The sequence below is a fragment of the Mastomys coucha genome, unplaced genomic scaffold, assembly GCF_008632895.1.
Source record: "Mastomys coucha isolate ucsf_1 unplaced genomic scaffold, UCSF_Mcou_1 pScaffold21, whole genome shotgun sequence".
NCBI lineage: Eukaryota > Metazoa > Chordata > Mammalia > Rodentia > Muridae > Mastomys > Mastomys coucha.
In genome coordinates, this window is record NW_022196904.1 from 103,372,593 (window position 1) to 103,391,046 (window position 18,454).

An 18,454-nucleotide genomic window follows, 5' to 3' on the forward strand; every position below is an offset into this window, starting at 1 on the left:
AGTGATGTATTATTTTGAAGTATACAGTTAATATGTTTGGAGTTATTTAAAATTTATATTGGGAAAAAATATATTTTCCCTATTGCTGTAGACGAGCATCTACATAAGACTTAAATTGATTGTTGTTTTATATCTTTTATAATACTCATTTTTATTGTTATAATGTTTTATAAATTTTAAAGAACATGACACAAAAAGATATTGTTAAGTATTGAAGGGGGGGTCTCTGGGAGGAGTGGGGGTACAAAAGGGAAACAAGAATGTGATTTAATTCTATTTACTTAACATATGTTCTTAAATGTTAACAAATTCAGATAAATTGAAATCATGCAATAAAAGTTTAAAAAAAAAAATTGGCCACTGTAGGTTTCATACATAGCCTGCTGGAGACTTGTTTAAAAAAACAAAGAAAAAAAGGGGATTCTCAGAACTAACCCTTACCACATATACCTGTATACATACACATGTAACAAGAAAAAAGAGACCATGAGTTTGAATGAGAGGTAGGGGACATATATGGGAGAAGTATATTTTAAATTAAAAAAAAATTAAATTATACAAAAAAAGACCTTTTAAGGAGGATTAGACCAAGAAATATAGCTCCCTTCTCATGTCTGCAGAATGTGGCCTTAGTGATATATAACATGAATCAGTAATTAAAACAAGTCTTAAATAGATTTCTGAAACCAAAAGGTATAAGCCCAAGGATAAGAAACAATGTAAGTAGTGAAATATGAAGAACATTTTAGGAGTTAAAACAAATTTAAATGCCTATTCAGTATTAGAGTTCAAGCCTTATAGAAAATGGCAGTTATAAGGAATTCATTAAGCTAAAAGGAGAAACTTACTCATTAACCCAAAACAATTCATAGAAATAGATTGTCATGGCCGTGATAGGTCAGTCACTTCAAATTAACCATCTTATTGAATAAGGTGACTGCTGCATTAGACAAGCCCGACAGGCAGGAAGCCTTCTAGAAAGAAACAGAGAAAGCAAGGCTGAGCTGATAGTTACACCAGTACTCTTGAAAGAAACAAAAGTAGCCATTACTGTTTTGTGTATTGAAAGGAGTATACTTTGATTCTTGTAGACCATTTCCTTCAATGTAGTTTAACCTAGGGCACAAGAAGTTCTGAAGGTTTGTCCCTCGGAGGGAACAGCTCCACACACAGACTCTAGCTTAGGACTCTGATGACACTTCGGGGTGGGTGTTAGCTGTCTGCTTTTAGCTCATTTTTCTTACATTTTCAGTTACATGCTTTTGGATCTGTTTTTCCTTTTTATGCTATTTTTATATTTAAAATTTTAAATTTACTTATGTGTATGTGTTTGTCTGTATGTGTGCCATGTATATGCAATGCCTATGGAGTCCAGAACTAGGTAGGCACTTGGTCTCCTAGGATTGGAGTTACAGGCAGTTGTGAGCTACCCTGATGAGTGTGCTAGGATTTCATCCTGGGTCGATATGTGAGAGCAGTGAGTGCTCTTAACACTCTGAGCCATCTTTCCAGCCAAATAATAAATATTTGAAGGTTAATATAAGTTACTGTGGTGCTTTTGTTCTGAAAATGGTTTAGTCTTCAGATTGTTCAGTTATAGAGTATATAAATTAATGAAATTATCTGTAAAGAGATTATTTTTATTCTCATCTCTCCGTTCCCTTTCTGAGATGTAAGCTGTTGTAGGTGTCATCAGTGGAGAGGGCGCAGCTTGCCTCTGCATGTGTTTTGTTCATGGCTTGTAACCCAGTGCTCTTTTACAGATGATTCTCTGGGACTGGGACTTGAAGCAGTGGTGTAAACCTCATTACCAGGTGAGTGTGAATGATTCTGATGTCTGTTGAAGTCACCCATCCTTTAGGTAAAGCTACTCTCACAGGATTTCTGTATAATAAAATGCTCTTTATTTGAGCTAAGTTAGCCAGAATCTTCATAGAAGTAGATTTGTAAAAGTTTATTAAATATAAAAGAAAAAGAAAATTTAAAATGTAGTTGTTTTAAAAGTACTTCTAATATAATCATGGATCAAAAATAACTAACATCTTTTTAATAAGGATGAGTTGTTTTTTAATTTATTTTTGTTTTTTGTTTTTGTTTGTTTTTTGGTGTGAGACACTGATGTACAAAGGAACAGATTTTAGGCCATATACAAAACACTAAATCAACTTGTAAAACATTTTATTAGGGAAACAAGATGCTCTAATTTCATTTCTGAAAAATACTTCATACTGATTTTTAACATATGTACAGAAAAGTAGATTTTCACAGCTAACATCCCATTTAACTAGTACCCATGTGAAAGCAGCGATTATTGCTTTGGCCTCAGAGCCTCACCCACTGGATCCCTAGTGAGAATCCCTGTCCTGACTTCTAGTAACTGTTTCTTATTTTCACACTTTATATATGTATGTCTAATGGAAATGGAATAATATATATATTAAGTTCATTTTTATCACTTAAGCATTCTATATCAGAAAGTAAAAATAGGAGTATGAGGAGAAAGAGAAAATAACTTGGAAATACATGCTATTGTGTTTTATACACACTGCTAAGTTTTTATTTTGGTAGATCTTTTAAAATCACAAATGTTCGCATGTATAGTCTACTCTATAAAATTGTATTCCATATGGCATTTTGAAACATGTTTTTTTTCACAGTGAGAGAGACCTTTAGTATTTATTTGTTATAGGAATTTGAATCATCCTCACCTTTATTTTACTAGTTGTCTCAACAACTTTAAAAAAAAAGAATGCTCCTTAGAATGGATGATTTTTATTTTGTACTTAAGTGTTTTTAGTTTATTATTTTGTGTGTTATGGCTATATGTATGCCTGTGTACCACGTGCATGTTTCAAAGACAAGCAGAGGATGTCTGGAGTTACAGACAGTTGAGAGCCACCATGTGAGTGCTGGGAAATGAAGCTAGGTCCTTTGGAAGAGCAGCAAGTGCTTTTAAATGCTGAGTCATCACTCTAACTTCTGAGTTTTTGTTTTTTTATGACACAAATATTTATTGATTAATTTTCTTTAGTGAGATGTTTATGTGTTTATATCATGCTGTGTAATACTATATGTTGGGCATATTTCCCTTCCTATAATCTTCCCTTCTCCTTTCCAGTAGTTCCCTTTATTCCCATGATAGTTGTATGTGGGGCATATTTCCCTTGCCATAACCCTCCCCTCTCCCTTCCAATAGTTTCATTTATTCCCATGATAGTTGTACTTCTACTTTTTTAAATTAATTAACTATTTAATTAATTAATTAATTTACATCCTAATATCAGCCCCTCTCCCAGTACCCCCTCACTCAGATCCTCTCTCATTCTTCCCTCCTCATCTCACAGGCTACACCTCCACTGCCCCCCCCTCTGTCACATAAGTCATTAAGGTATTAGGCTTGTCCTCTTCCACTGAAGCCAGATAAGGAATCCCAATTAGGGGGACAGGATCCACAGGCAGGCAGAAAACAGATTCAGGGACAGCTCCTGCTACTGTTGTTGGGGGACCAGCATGAAGACCAAGCTGCACATCTGTTACATATCTGCAGGGGGCCTAGGTCCAGCCCATGCTCCCTTGTCCCATGCTGTGCTTGCAAACAGAAGTCTATCATAACTGTCCTCAGCGACTCCACTCAGCCGCCAATGGAAAGAGATTGCAGAGACCCACAGCAAAACATTAGATGGAGCTTGCGGAGTCTTATGGAAGAGTTGAGGGAAGGATTGAGAGACCTGAAAAGATCAGGGACTCCATAGGAAGACCAACAGAGTCACCTAACCTGGACCTTTGGGGGCTCCTAGAGACTAAATTTTATTTTTAAACAGTATGTGCAGTAGCCACAGTACCCCTAGGATGAAAGTGCCCTCTGGACCTTGGTAAGCAAAATTATGCTACTACAGTAGTCAGATAAAATCAAAGAGTAGGCCACATCTGACTTGAAATGGGATACCTCTTTGATTAACTACTGTAATGGACTTTGTTATCATCCATATTCACAAAGATCCCAGTTTCTAGTTAAAAGAAAATCTAAATTACTGGCAAAATCAAAGATCAGTAAGTAGTAAGGCCAGAACAGTGGGCTTGTCTGGCAAGCTTGTGTACGATATTAATCATCTCTGCCCTTACCAAAGTATAGCATTCATCTCTAAAAGTACTCTGCTCATAAATGTACAACCTGATGTATTTTCTCATACTGAAGAGTTAACATTCCCAGTCTCTCTTAGGTCATCTCTGATCATTCTTTTATAATAATTTCAGAGATGCTTAATACTTACTTTTATTGAAATTACATAACATGAGCTCACATCTTTATTTAGTTCTGACATGTAGGAGGATAGTATTGCAACCAGTTTTCTGTGGGTAGCAGTATTACTCTCAAATTACTTCAGTAGAGAGACTAGTTGACATCAGACCAACTCTGGCCTAAAGCTAGAAAGACTGAATTAAATACTACAGCATACATTCAAGGCAACACAACACAGCCAAGTATTGAGAGCATGAAAGGGCAAAGACTCATAGTTAAGGCAGAAGGTAGACATGAAGGCAAGGAAGTGGCAGAAGTGCTTTCTCCTCCAGCCCCTCTTGACTGGCAAGGCAACAATAGAACATTGCCCTCTGGAAAGTCACAATGAAGTACACATGCTGTGCGGTATCTTAGTCTAAGGCCTGACGCCTATAGAAGATGACTTGACCTGTAGCTGCTTTAAATCAGACTCTTTTAGTGTTAAACTCTCTGTGTTACAAATACATATTTTTCCTTTTTTGTTTTGTTTTTTAGAACTCTGGAGGTGGAAATGGAATTGATCTTTCAGTGCTAAATGAAGCTCGCAATATGGTGTCAGACCTGCTGATTGACCCAAGCCTTCCTCCACAAGTCATTTCTTCTCTGCGGAGTATCAGTAGCTTGATGGGTGCTTTCTCAGGTTCCTGTAGGCCAAAGATTAATTCTTTTACACCATTTCCTGGATTTTATCCCTGCTCTGAAGTAGAAGATCCAGTAGAGAAAGGAGATCGAAAACTTCACAAGGTTAAAATACAGTAATCATCCAGCCTTATTTATCTCATTTAATGATTCATTTTCATTAAAACATTCCTTGAAATGTTATATAATGTAGCATTTCTTTTCCAGGGATCGGCTTCTTTTATATCACGCTGCTGAAGCTTTACAGACATTTATAAATGAAAGAAATTCTGAACTCACTTTTCAGTAATTTCTTCCCAGGGCTGAGGATTGAACCCAGGGCCTTATATAATGCTTCTAGCAATTTTTATTTTAAGTATTACTGTTATATTTAGCAGTTGCAATTTATATGCTAAGAACTATTTGATATCATTATAGTAAGAAGTAGAAAGCAGCAAGGAACTTAAGTCTAGGCTTATATAAAAGAGATCATAAATGAAGAGTCCAGGAATTACATTGGTCGAACCATGAACAAATGGCCATTATAATAATATATTATTATTACTTAATGATTTTTACAGATTTAAAACCATGACTCTCTTTACTTCCTGGCATTTTTATAGCTCAGGGAACACTGGTATTTCCATAATTAGATATGGAATTAATTTTGTATTGGTACTTAAAAATAAGATTTACTTTAGAAATTAATATATATATATATATATATATATATATATATATATATATAGGATATATTAACTTGGTACATATTATGCTTGTTTATTGTGCTGTTATCTATTGTTAAATTGTAACACTTCTCCAATATTTAAAGTCATAAAGCTTTAAAGCTAAAAATATTTTAGGGATTATTGTAGTTCAGTTTAGAACTAACCAAGAAAAGATAAAGTTCAAAAAGCTTATATTTTTAAAAATTGTACTAGATTATACAGAACCTAGAAAAGGAAAATATGGAATTTTTGAGTTAATTTGATTTTGTCAGGTCTCAATATTAGGGTTTATAAATGTTGAAAAATTAAGCAAGGACAGTTACAGAGTTTACAACTATTGATCATCTGAGTCATAGATAGTTAATTGATGCTTCTATTTTAAAAAGCTTAGCAAATTGTGCCCATATTCACTAGAGTTCATTTCACAATGGTATTGATTCATGTCACTTTTTAGTACACGACATAATTACAAGCACCCAAAAGGGATGATAGTAATTAAGGAAATAATTCTTAAGCTATTCTTGACTTTTCACCCAATATGCTTTTCTTTTTCATTTCCCACTGGCATTTATTAGTCTAAGGTAGTGATTTTTAAAGAGATTAATTCTTGAAAGTTGTGATGATTAGCAGGGTGTAGTGGCATCTTCCTGTAACTGCAGTACTGGGGAGGTGGAAACTGAGGGCTGGGTTACATTCTAAGACCTTACTCCAAAACTTTAAAAAAGAAACTAAAAATAAAGAGTCTCAGAATTTGTGAAAAAAAAATTAGTAAAAGGAAAGGAGATAAAGACAAATGATTCTTTTTTTCATTAATTTATTTATTCACTTTATATCCTGATCAAAGCCCTCCTCCTTCCAGTCCCACCCTGACTAGTCCCTCTCCCTACTACTCCTCCCCAGGGTGCCTAGTGCATCATGTCCCAGCAGGACTAAGCACATTTTCCCACATAAAGGGCCCTACAGGCGGATCCAAAAGCAGGCAACAGGGACAGATAATTCAGTAGAACCCCCCCCCTTTCTTTTAAAAAATATCTTACAAACTAAGAGAGATTATTTAAACCTAAGTCAAAATAAGCCAGGGTTATAGTACATCTAACTTACCACAAATTTCTATAAAATTGGTGTTCTTGTGAAAACATAAATACAGTATTTAGCTTTCTGATATTGTTGTAGTGTCTCTAGTGGGGGAAGTGTATAAAATAGACATTGTTAGATGCATATCATGGTCACATTTATTTATAATAGTTTAAGAAAACTATTCTCTTTAACTGAATGTTTAGATCAATTGAGAATTTACTCAAAAAATTACAGTAAGATAACATGTAAGATGCTCTGGACTTAATTTTAAAGGCAACTAAGAACCTGGTGCTTTTCCACATTAGCTATCATGTACTTATTTACCTTTTGCTAAACATATAAAAAGTGACGGCTACCTGGGCCTTAACTTGTACTCTGAAGTGGATTTTTAGTGCCAGTCTTCCACAACCATTTTTTAAGCTCTGATTTTTTTCACTCTTGAAACTATGAATAAAATGTAAAAATTAAAAAATGTAGTTTGTCATAAGAGTTCAGGAGCTTTTGATTAAGAATAAATAATGCAGAAGCAGGGTAGGAACAGACAGATTTGGGTTACCTCTTAATTTTGTTGAACCTGTGTAGCCTACCTTATCAATAGTATCAAACGTGGAAATTGGAAGTGGAAGTAGAAAGTTGGAAGAGTTTCAGAGTGAAATTTTATTTTACCTGTACATATTATATTGATTTTTGATGTGCCATTATATGTAAAATATTAAAGGATGATAATTTAGCTATTTTGAAATTATTTGACAGGGATTGAGTAGCAGAACCAGTTTCCCAACTCCACAGCTGAGGAGGAGCTCAGGAGCATCAGCGTTGCTGACTAATGAGCACTATTCAAGGTGGGATCGCAGCAGTGGCAAGAGGTCTTACCAAGAACTCAGTGTTTCAAGGTAAAACTCTTGAGTACCTTTTCAATGTAAACCATCCCCCCTTTTGGACAACGTTTGAAGTAGTTTTAAAATCAAGGTAGTTGCAGTATTTTTAGGATAACGTAGGTAGTAATACTTAAACGTGGTAAAGTCTGAGAAGGCTCCAAATGTAGAGACTATATTGAGACCTCTAGCTAGTATTTTAGTTCTTGTATCTGTCAGTAAAAAAAATGGAGTGAGATAAAGTGTTGGAAGTTAACTATAAGGCAGAGAAATATTACTCTAGGGGTGAATGCAGGCTTCTAAAGAGCGAGTAGCACTATGGATAGCTTGAAGGGCAAGTTTAACACGAGGGAAGTATTGCTGAAAGTATTATTCCAGAGAATTGGAGAAATGGTTGGAGTTTTCTTTGGAACAGGAGTACTACGTTTCTGTCTTGATGTGGGTTTTCAGATGCAGGGTAGGAACAGACAGAATTGAGTTACCTCTTAATTTTGTTGAACCTGTGTAGCCTCCCTTATCAATAATAGTTATAATCAAGAAATTACTAAAAAGAAGGTAGCAATTTATTAAAGCTTAGGTTGGCTGGGTAAAAAAGGATGTTGGAGCCTTTAAGAACCATATCCATGAGATGCTTCAGTCTCAATAGTTCTAAGCCTTCCTAATGCTGTGACCCTTTAATGCAGTTTCTCATGTTTTGATTGATCCCCCCAACTATACCATTTTTGTTGCTACTTCATAACTATAATTTTGCTACTGTTATGAATCATAGTGTGAAAAGTCTGTTTTCTGGTGGTCTTAGTTGATCTCTGAGGGTTGTGACTCACAGATTGAGAAACACTGGCCTAGGGCAACTAAAATCAATTTAGCATACCGTATTCCTGGACCTTTCTGATCTCTTCTGCAGAGGCTCCAACCTAGAGCACTCCCACATGCTAGGCACACTTTCTACTGTTATGGTGGGGCATCTATCCATTGTGTGGTATGCCAGTTACTGACTTGGAAAAGACAGATCATATTCTCCAGACTTATTATAGTTGATAGTTTAAGGTAGCAAAAATGTTCCAAATCCTGTTACTACACACATATTCTATAATCCCTTGAGAACTGGCTTGAAATGAAACACTGCTAAATCAGAAATCACAGTTAATTTAACTGTGAGGCTGGGAAAATACAGGAACTAAAATTTTATGAATATTAATAAATACCATTTCCCCAATAACAGAAGATTCAATTCTTATTTTGAAAGCCATGAAAGATGGGTAGAAACTTCTTTTCAGTCATTTATCTGGGTTAGTAGAATTGCAATGAATGGAAATTCCATGTTAGGCCACACTATCTTACTACCGAGCAGGTGTCAAGCTAAACTTTGTTTAGTTTGAGCTGTGTAAAATTACACATTTGAACAGTAGATGGCAGGATTGGTGCATAGCTGTTCATATGTTAAACTTTATGTTAGGATTTATATGTGAAATATTCTCAGATAATTATAATTTCTACATTCTTTTATGGTTTGTTAACTTGAATTTTGTTGTGTTTGATCACACTAATTCCTTCTTCATAAAACTTTATAGAACAGTAGTGTGAAGTATGAATAATTTGTAGTACAGAAGAATAAGAAGCCTTAAAAATTTTGTCTTGAATATAAACATGATAGTTTTTTTTTTTTTAAGGGAAAGTGTGATACAGGCCAGTGAAAATAGAAAAGTGGAAGTGAGCTGCAGACTTGGGTTTCTTTGCCATAGGAAGGAATCATTATGTTGGAAATACCTAGTTGGGTTTAAATTTTAGTTTTTACATTTGCAATCTGGCAATATATTTTCAATTAAAAATGTTTGACACATTAAATTCAATTCATTTTTATCTTAAGTGCTGCCTCAGATAATTATGATAAAAGTACAATCTAGATAATTGTTCATCTTTGACTTAGAACTGTTCATGATGTGTACAGATTCTATTGATTCAGCTAACATATTCAGACAGACTCATATTTTTAAGATTTAGAAATTTGGCTAAAAAAGTAATTGGTTTATGATATATCTCCTTTAAATATATATATTTAATTTACCTTAAATGCTAGATATAATTTTTCTAGTATACAGAAGGTGGGGTTTCTTCATAATAAATTTCCAAATGTTCTTTATACATAGTTGGGACAGGATAGTGTGTTGGCTACTTTTATATAAATTTGACACAAGCTAGGGTCATCTTGGAAGAGGAACCTCAGTTCCATCAGGCACTTTAGGCAAAGCTGGTGGGACATGTTCTTGACTACTGATAAAAGTGTGAGGGCCCAGGTCACTGTGAACAATGCCATCCCTGGGCTGATTGGGTCCTGGGGACTATAAGGCACGCTGAGCAAACCCTGCAGGGCAAGCATCCAGCTCCACTCCTCCATGGCCTCCGCCTCCAGGCTCCTGCCTTGAGTTCCATCAGTGATGGAGTGTAACCTGAGAGTTATAAGCTGATATAAACAAATCTTTTCCTCTCTAAGTCACTTTTGGGCACAGCATTTAGTCACAGCAATAGAAACCATAACTGAGACAGTCAAGAATTTGTAAAACAGCAACAACTACCACTCTTTTGTAATACAAGTCTCTGGATCCATGCTATACAAAATAAGTTAATGCAGAGACAAATAGTTTTCAAATAGCATTCTCTAAGTTGTGGCCTTTAGCTACATGTGGATATTGACCATTTGGACTGTATCTAGTATGACTAAATCATTGAATTTTAATAACTATTAGACAATTTAATTTTAAAAGTCATGTGACCATCATATAGACATACAATAAATGATGTCAATTAATACAAGCCTTATTTTAATTAGATATTTTCTTTATTTACATGCCAAATGATTTCTCCTTTCCCAGTTTCCCCTCAAAAAAATAACCAGACCCAAAAAACCCAAAAAAACAAACAAGAACAAAGCCCTGTTGCTTCCTCCCTCCCCATGCCTGCCACCCCACATTCTCCTACTTATTGGCCCTGGCATTCCCCTACACTGGAGCACAGAACCATCACAGGGCCAAGGGCCTCTCCTACCATTGATGATTGACTTTGCAATCCTCTACTATACACATGCTGCCAGAACAATCAGTCCCACCATGTGTACTCCTTGGTTGGTGGTTGAGTCCCTGGGAGCTCTGAGGGTACTAGTTAGTTCATATTGTTGTTCATTCTAAGGGGCTGCAAACCCCTCAGCTCCATTGGTCCTTTCTCTAACTCCTTTATTGGGGACCCTGTACTCAGTTCAATGGATGGCTGTGAGCCTCTACTTCTGTATTAGTCAAGTACTATCAGAGCCTCTCAGGAGAGAGCTATATCAGGCTGTCTTGTCCTTCCTTCAGTCTCTGCTCCATAGTTATTCTCTGCAACTCCTTCTGTGGGTATTTGGTTCCCCCTTTTAAGAAGGAATGAAATGTCTACATTTTGGTCTTCCTACTTCTTGAGTTTCTTGGGTGGGTTGTTCTTCCTGTATTCTGAACTTCTGGGCTAATAACCACTTATCAGAGAGTGCATACCATGTGTGTTCTTTTCTGATCGGGTTACCTCACTCAGGATGATATTCTCCAGATCCATCCATTTCCCTACGAATTTCATAAATTCATTGTTTTTAATAGCTGAGTAGTACTCCATTGTGTAGATGTACCACAATTTCTGTATCCATTCCTCTGTTGAGGGACATCTGCGTTGTTTCCAGTTTCTGGCTATTATAAATAAAGCTGCTATGAACATGGTGGAGCATGTGTCCTTACTACATGTTGGAACATCTTCTGGGTATATGCCCAGGAGTGGTATAGCTGGGTCCTCCAGTAGACCTATGTCCGATTTCCAGAGGAAATGCCAAACTGATTTCCAGAGTGGTTGTACCAGCTTGCCATTCCACCAGCAATGAAGTAATGTTCCTCTTTCTCCACAACCTCTCCAGCATCTGCTGTCACCTGAGGTTTTTTTCTCTTAGCCAATCTGACTGATGTGAGGTGGAATCTCAGGGTTGTTTTGATTTGCATTTCCCTGATGACTAAGGATATTGAAATTTCTTTAGGTGCTTCTCAGCCATTCAATATTCAGTAGTTGAGAATTCTTTGTTTAGCTCTGTACCCCATTTTTTAATAGGGTTATTTGGTTCTGTGGAGTCTAACTTCTTCAGTTCTTTGTATACATTGGATATTAGCCCTCTATCAGGTATAAGATTGGTAAAGATCTTTTACCAATTTCTTGGTTGCAGTTTTGTCCTATTGACAGTGTCTTTTGCCTTACATAAGCTTTGCAACTTTATGAGGTCCCATTTATCAATTCTGTTCCATTGATCTACCTGCCTGTCACTGAACCAGTACCAGGCAGTTTTTATCACAATTGCCCTGTATACAGCTTAAGTTCCAGGATTCTGATTCCACCACAGGTTCCTTTATTGTTGAGAATAGTTTTGGCTATCCTGGGATTTTTGTTGTTCCAGATGAATTTGCAAATTGCTCTTTCTAAGTCTGTGAAAAATTGAGTTGGAATTTTGATAGGGATTGCATTCAATCTGTAGATTGCCTTCGGTAAGATGGCCATTTTTACTATATTAATCCTGCTGATCCACGAGCATGGGAGATCTTTCCATCTTCTGAGATCTTCAATTTCCTTCTTCAGAGACTTGAAGTTCTTGTCAAACAGATTTTTTACTTGCTTAGTTAGAGTATACACACTAAGGTATTTTACATTATTTGTAACTATTGTGAAGGGTGTTATTTCCCTAATTTTTTTCTCCTCCTGTTTATCCTTTGTGTAGAGGAAGGCCTCTGATTTACTTGAGTTAATTTTATATCCAGCTACTTTGCTGAAGTTGTTTATCAGGTTTAGGAGCTCTCTGGTGGAATTTTTAGGGTCACTGAAGTATACTATCATATCATCAGCAAATAGTGATAATTTGATTTCTTCCTTTCCAACTCGTATCTCTTTGATCTCCTTTTTTTGTCTAATTGCTATGGCTAGGACTTCAAGTACAATATTGAATAGGTAGGGAGAGAGTGGGCAGCCTTGTCTAGTTCCTGATTTTAGTGGGATTGCTTCAAGTTTCTCTCCATTTAGTTTGATGTTGGCTACTGGTTTTATGTATATTGCTTTTACTATGTTTAAGTATGGGCCTTGAATTCCTGATCTTTCCAAGACTTTTATCATGAAGGGATGTTGGATTTTGTCAAATGCTTTCTCAGCATCTAATGAGATGATCATATGGTTTTTTTCTTTGAGTTTGTTTATATAGTGAATTATGCTGATGGATTTCTGTATATTGAACCATCCCTGCATCCCTGGGATGAAGCCCAGTTGATCATGGTGGATGATTGTTTTGATGTGTTCTTTGATTTGGTTTGTAAGAATTTTATTGAGTATGTTTGCATTGATATTCATAAGGGAAATTGGTCTGAAGTTTTCTTTCTTCGTTAGGTCTTTGTGTGGTTTAGGTATAAGAGTAATTGTGGCTTCATAGAATGAATTGGGTAGAGTACTTTCTGTTTCTATTTTGTGGAATAGTTTGAGGAGTATTGATATTAGGTCTTTTTTGAAGGTTTGATAAAACTCTGCACTAAACCCATCTGGTCCTGGGCTTTTTTTGGCTGGGAGACTATTAATGACTGTTTCTATTTCCTTAGCAGATATGGGACAGTTTAGATCGTTGATCTGATCTTGATTTAACTTTGGTACCTGGTATCTGTCTAGAAACTTGTCCATTTCATCCGGGTTTTCCAGTTTTACTGAGTATAGGCTTTTGTAGTAGGATCTCATGATGTTTTAGATTTCCTCAGTGTCTGTTGTTATGTCTCCCTTTTCATTTCTGATCTTGTTAATTAGGATACTGTCTCTGTGCCCTCTAGTTAGTCTGGCTAAGGGTTTATCTATTTTGTTGATTTTTTTCAAAGAACCAGCTCCTGGTTTGGTTGATTCTTTGTATAGTTCTTTTTGTTTGTATTTTGTTGATTTCAGCTCTGAGTTTGATTATTTCCTTCCTTTGACTTCTCTTGGGTGAATTTGCTTCTTTTTGTTCTAGCGCTTCTGGTGTGCTGTCAAATTGCTGGTGTATGCGTGCTCCAGTTTCTTTTTGGAGGCACTTAAGGCTATGAGTTTTCCTCTTAGAACTGCTTTCATTGTGTCCCATAAGTTTGGGTATGTTATAGCTTCATTTTCACTAAACTCTAGAAAGTCTTTAATTTCTTTCATTATTTCTTCTTTGAGCAAGTTATCATTGAGTAGAGAGTGTTGTTAAGCTTCCAAGTGTTTTTGGGCATTTCCTTTGGGTCTGTAAGCCTGTGTCAGCACTTCGGCGAAATCAGCTCTCCTCTGGTAAAACCCGGGAGCACATGGCTGTGGATCAGTTGTACGTCCTGAGTCCTGGGGTCATCGGACACCCTGGAGACAGGATCTCCACTTTCGGGAAAGGTGCAGAGAGGGCTGTGGATCTCAACTTTAGATTTCTTGAAGCTGTCTAACAAATAATCTAATGATCAGCAAATATTCTCACCTTCTGAGAAAAGCAGCTTTGTTCAGTAAGAAGTAATCTGTTCAGCTTGTGGATTTCCCTAACTCCCCTTCCCAGTTTATGAAACTTCTCACTTTCATAAGTTCTCACTGAAGTCTTTCAGTTACAGTGCAGGGTTTGTGATTATACTAGAATAGATCTTTAAAGACAGATGGCTGGTTAAAAATGTCCTATATAGTCTGGCGTACATGTTGAATTTCAATGTTAATGCTGTAAAGAAAAAAGTACTCACTCAAAATTTCACAGTAGACAAGATCTACCATATGTTGTAGAGTAAAAACCTAAAGAGTTTTGTTTGCCCCCCCATCCTTTGAACAGCTTTATCAATCACTGTGCTATATTTACAGTGAATGTGGATATAAAAAAGTCACAGACTCAAAACGAACTCACAAATCAGTGAGACTAGGGACTAGAAAGAACTGCTTGCTATACAAGTGTGAGGTTCTGAGTTTAGATTCCTAGCACCTATATAAATGCTGGGTTGGAGGTTTGTTTATAATCTTAGCACTCAGAAGGCAGAGAAAAGGTATCCTGAGATCAACTGATTAGCTAGACTACCCCTATCAGCAAGCTTTGGGCTCAATGGTAAGAGTAACTGAGGTTGAGAGCAATCTGACGATTCCATGTGTCAGCCACAAGCCTCCTCACACATGCTTATACATATACAAGTACACCTTCCTGTGAACACATATATGTGCCCACACAAATGAACATGCATACACACATGCACTCATACCACATAAACATTCCAAAAAATTTTTAAGCATTAAAATTATGAACAATATGGGAACATTATAATAGAAATATGAATAAATACCTCTGAGGTTAAAAGTAGCTCATCATTGAATAAATGGAGTTAGAAAGCAGGAAGGATGGATGGAGCTGGGAGAAGCTTACCGAGAACAGAGCCTGTATCAATAAAAATTGAAAGCAAGTAGACAGAGAATGTAGACCTAAGGCCTGCTCAGCTGCTGTGATGAGTTTGGCATACTTGAAACTATTTAGAAAAGTGCCTGCTAAATAAGGGACTTCCAAGAATGGCAGTCAGTATATGTTTAAGGTCACATCTGGAGACAACCTATAGAAGAAAGTAGGTAAGTAAATATATAAAGAAAAGAAGATGTAACACCCATGTGTTTCATATACTTTCCAACAGATATTATGTATTTTATGGTGTACTGTGCTTAAATATGGGTAGTACATTATACGTATTTAGTTTGTTAGTGAAAGCCTGAGAACCTATAGTAAATGTTTCCATTCTATAAAACGACTAGGTTAATGATACTGTCTTTGAGAAAGGGGAACAGAAAATAAGAATAGCTTTATTTTAGGCCAGTGGTTCTCAGTGAGGACCTGGGATCAGCAAACCTGTATCATCTGAAACCTCATTAGAAAACCATATTGAGCTGGCCTATCCAAGACTCCCAAATTGGAAACCGCGGGGATGGAAGCAGGGGCTGTTTCAAGAAGCTTTCCAGGTGATCACTTACCTTCAGGGTGACGACTAAACTGCACCTGCTGGGCTGAACCTGATCTATGGTGTTTGTGAGAACCTGCTCCATCGTGTTTGTACATCATAAGGAGTATTCACAGGCTTCTTGGCTACTGTAGCAGCATTGAGAAATTGCATCAGGAACATTATGAATAGAAAAGTCAGACGTATTTATTGTTTTGCACTTTTACTTTATTTTATTTTTAATAATACTCATTTCTTATTAGATGTTTTCTTTATTTACAATATTTCCTTTCCTAGGTTCCCCTCCAAAAAGAAAAAAAAAAAGAAAAGAAAAGAAACAAAAACTAAAACAATCTCCTGTTCCCTTCCTCCCTCCCCCTGCTCACCATCCGGTCCCCTCCTGCTTACTGGCCCTGGCATTCTCCTACACTGGGGCATAGAACCTTCACAGGGCCAAGGGCCTCTCCTCCCATTGATGACCGACTTGGCCATCCTCTGCTATACATATGCTGCTGGAGCCATGAGTCCCCCCATTTGTACTCTTTGGTTGGAGTTTTAGTCCCCAGGAGCTCTGAGGGTACTAGTTACTTCATATTGTTGTTTGTCCTAAGGGGCTGCAAACCCTTCAGCTCCTTGGGTCCTTTCTCTAGCTCCTTCATTGGGGACCCTGTACTCAGTCCAATGGATGGTTGTGAGCCTCTACTTTTGTATTAGTTGGGTACTATTAGAACCTCTCAGGAGACAGCTATATCAGGCTCCTGTCATCCAGCACTTGCTGGCATCCACAAGTGTCTAGATTTGATGATTGAATATGGGAAGGATTCCCAGGTGGAGCAGTCTCTGAAGTGTCCTTCCTTTAGTCTCTGTTCCATAGCATGGTATTGATACAGTGACAGGCAAGTAGATCAATGGAATAGAATTAAAGACCCAGAAATGAACCCACAAACCTATGGCCACTTGATCTTTGACAAAGGAGCTAAAACCATCCAGTGGAAAAAAGACAGCATTTTCAACAAATGGTGCTGGCTCAACTGGCGGTTAGCATGTAGAAGAAGGCAAATTGATCCAATTCTATCTCCTTGTACAAAACTCAAGTCCAAGTGGATCAAGGACCTCCACATCAAACCAGATACACTGAAACTAATAGAAAAGAAAGTGGGGAAGAGCTTTGAGCACATTGGCACAAGAGAAATTTTCTTGAACAGGGTACCAATAGCTCACGTTCTAAGATCAAGAATCGACAAATGGGACCTCATAAAGTTGCAAATCTTCTGTAAGGCAAAAGACACTGTCAATAGGACAAAGCGGCAACCAACAAATTGGGAAAAGATCTTTACCAATTCTATATCTGATAGAGGGCTAATATCCAATGTATACAAAGAACTCAAGAAGTTAGACTCCAGAGAACCAAATAACCCTATTAAAAATGGGGTATAGAACTAAACAAAGAATTCTCAACTATTGACTTTTGGATGCCTGAGAAGCACCTAAAGAAGTATTGAACATCCTTAATCATCAGGGAAATGCAAATCAAAACACCACCTCACACCAGTCAGAATGGCTAGGATAAAATCTCAGGTGACAGCAGATGCTGGAGAGGTTGTGGAGAAAGAGGAACACTCCTTCACTGCTGGTGGAATTGCAAGCTAGTACAACCACTCTGGAAAACAGTTTGACAGTTCCTCCGGAAATTGGACATAGTACTACCAGAGGACCCAGCTATACCACTCCTGGGCGTATACCCACCCAGAAGATGCTCCAACATGTTTTGCACTTTTAATAGAAAAGCTTTTACTGGGTCTCCTCTAAGTCTGAGGCAGAAGTCCTCTGTTGAAGTGCAGAAGTACTAATTTGCTAATTGATTTTCGAAGAGGAAATAAGGAAAAAAAGAAATTTTTATGATCTAAAAATTTTTACTTTTTCATTTTTTTAGTCATGGATGCCACCTAAATGGGCCTTTTAGTTCAAATCTTTCAACAATTCCAAAGCAGAGGTCATCATCTGTGTCGCTGACGCACCATGCAGGTCTGAGACGAGCTGGTAAGAAATTATCCTGTTTTACAAATAATATCCCAGATCCCTCTCTCCCTCCCACATTCCTCTCTCCCTCTACTTTCCAAGATTATTTTCTTCCATCTTTTGAGTACGACTGTAGCATCCGCACTTGTCATGGTCTTCCTTCTTGTGTTTCATAAGGTCTGTGAGTTGTATCATGGGTATTTCAAGCTTTTTCGTTTTCTTTTTCTTTTTTTCTTTTAGTTTTGGCTAATGTCCACTTATCAGTAAGTATATACCATGTGTGTTCTTTTGTGACTGGGTTACCTCAGGATGATATTTTCAAGATCCATCCATTTGCCTGTGAATTTTATGAAGTTATTGTTTTTAATAGCTGAGTACTCCATTGTGTAAATGTAGCACATTTTCTGTATCCATTCCATCTTCTTGCTATTATAAATAAAACTGCTATGAATATAGTGAAATTCAACATATACTTTATGCTACTTTTTTAGCATAAAGTAGCCTCTTCAGTGTTTGCTGAATGAGCTGGAAACTCGTTGATGTTTCTTTTAAAAGGGCGCATCACTGTGCTAGTATAATTTTCTCAGTTTGCTTAATGTTGTTAAGAACTTTAGTTTTTCAACATTGAATATTATGAATTTAGAAAAATTTTCAGTAATTTTTTGTCATGTGGACATTCAAGCTTTTTTTTAATAGAATATAAAAGATAGCTGATCTATTTTTCTTTTTTCTTGCAATCACAAACCTTTCATAAAATATAAAAGATCAAGACCAATTGTGAACTCAAAAAATTTCTGCTGTGCAGCCAGACATTTAAAGGAACTCAGTATTTACCTTGTATGTGTTTTTATGCCATAGGCTGATAACTACTAATTACTTACT

General features: G+C 36.7%; 1 protein-coding gene across 1 annotated transcript in view; it reads left to right on the top strand.

Annotated features, from left to right (window-relative positions):
- Pde3b (phosphodiesterase 3B) overlaps positions 1 to 18,454 on the top strand; it is a 153,024-nt gene that overhangs the window by 98,266 nt on the left and 36,304 nt on the right. Inside the window, exons 2-5 of the mRNA XM_031387966.1 lie at positions 1,764 to 1,814; positions 4,775 to 5,023; positions 7,456 to 7,595; positions 17,487 to 17,593. Of these exons, the coding sequence (XP_031243826.1) occupies positions 1,764 to 1,814; positions 4,775 to 5,023; positions 7,456 to 7,595; positions 17,487 to 17,593 (547 nt within the window). The remainder of the gene's footprint in view (positions 1 to 1,763; positions 1,815 to 4,774; positions 5,024 to 7,455; positions 7,596 to 17,486; positions 17,594 to 18,454) is intronic.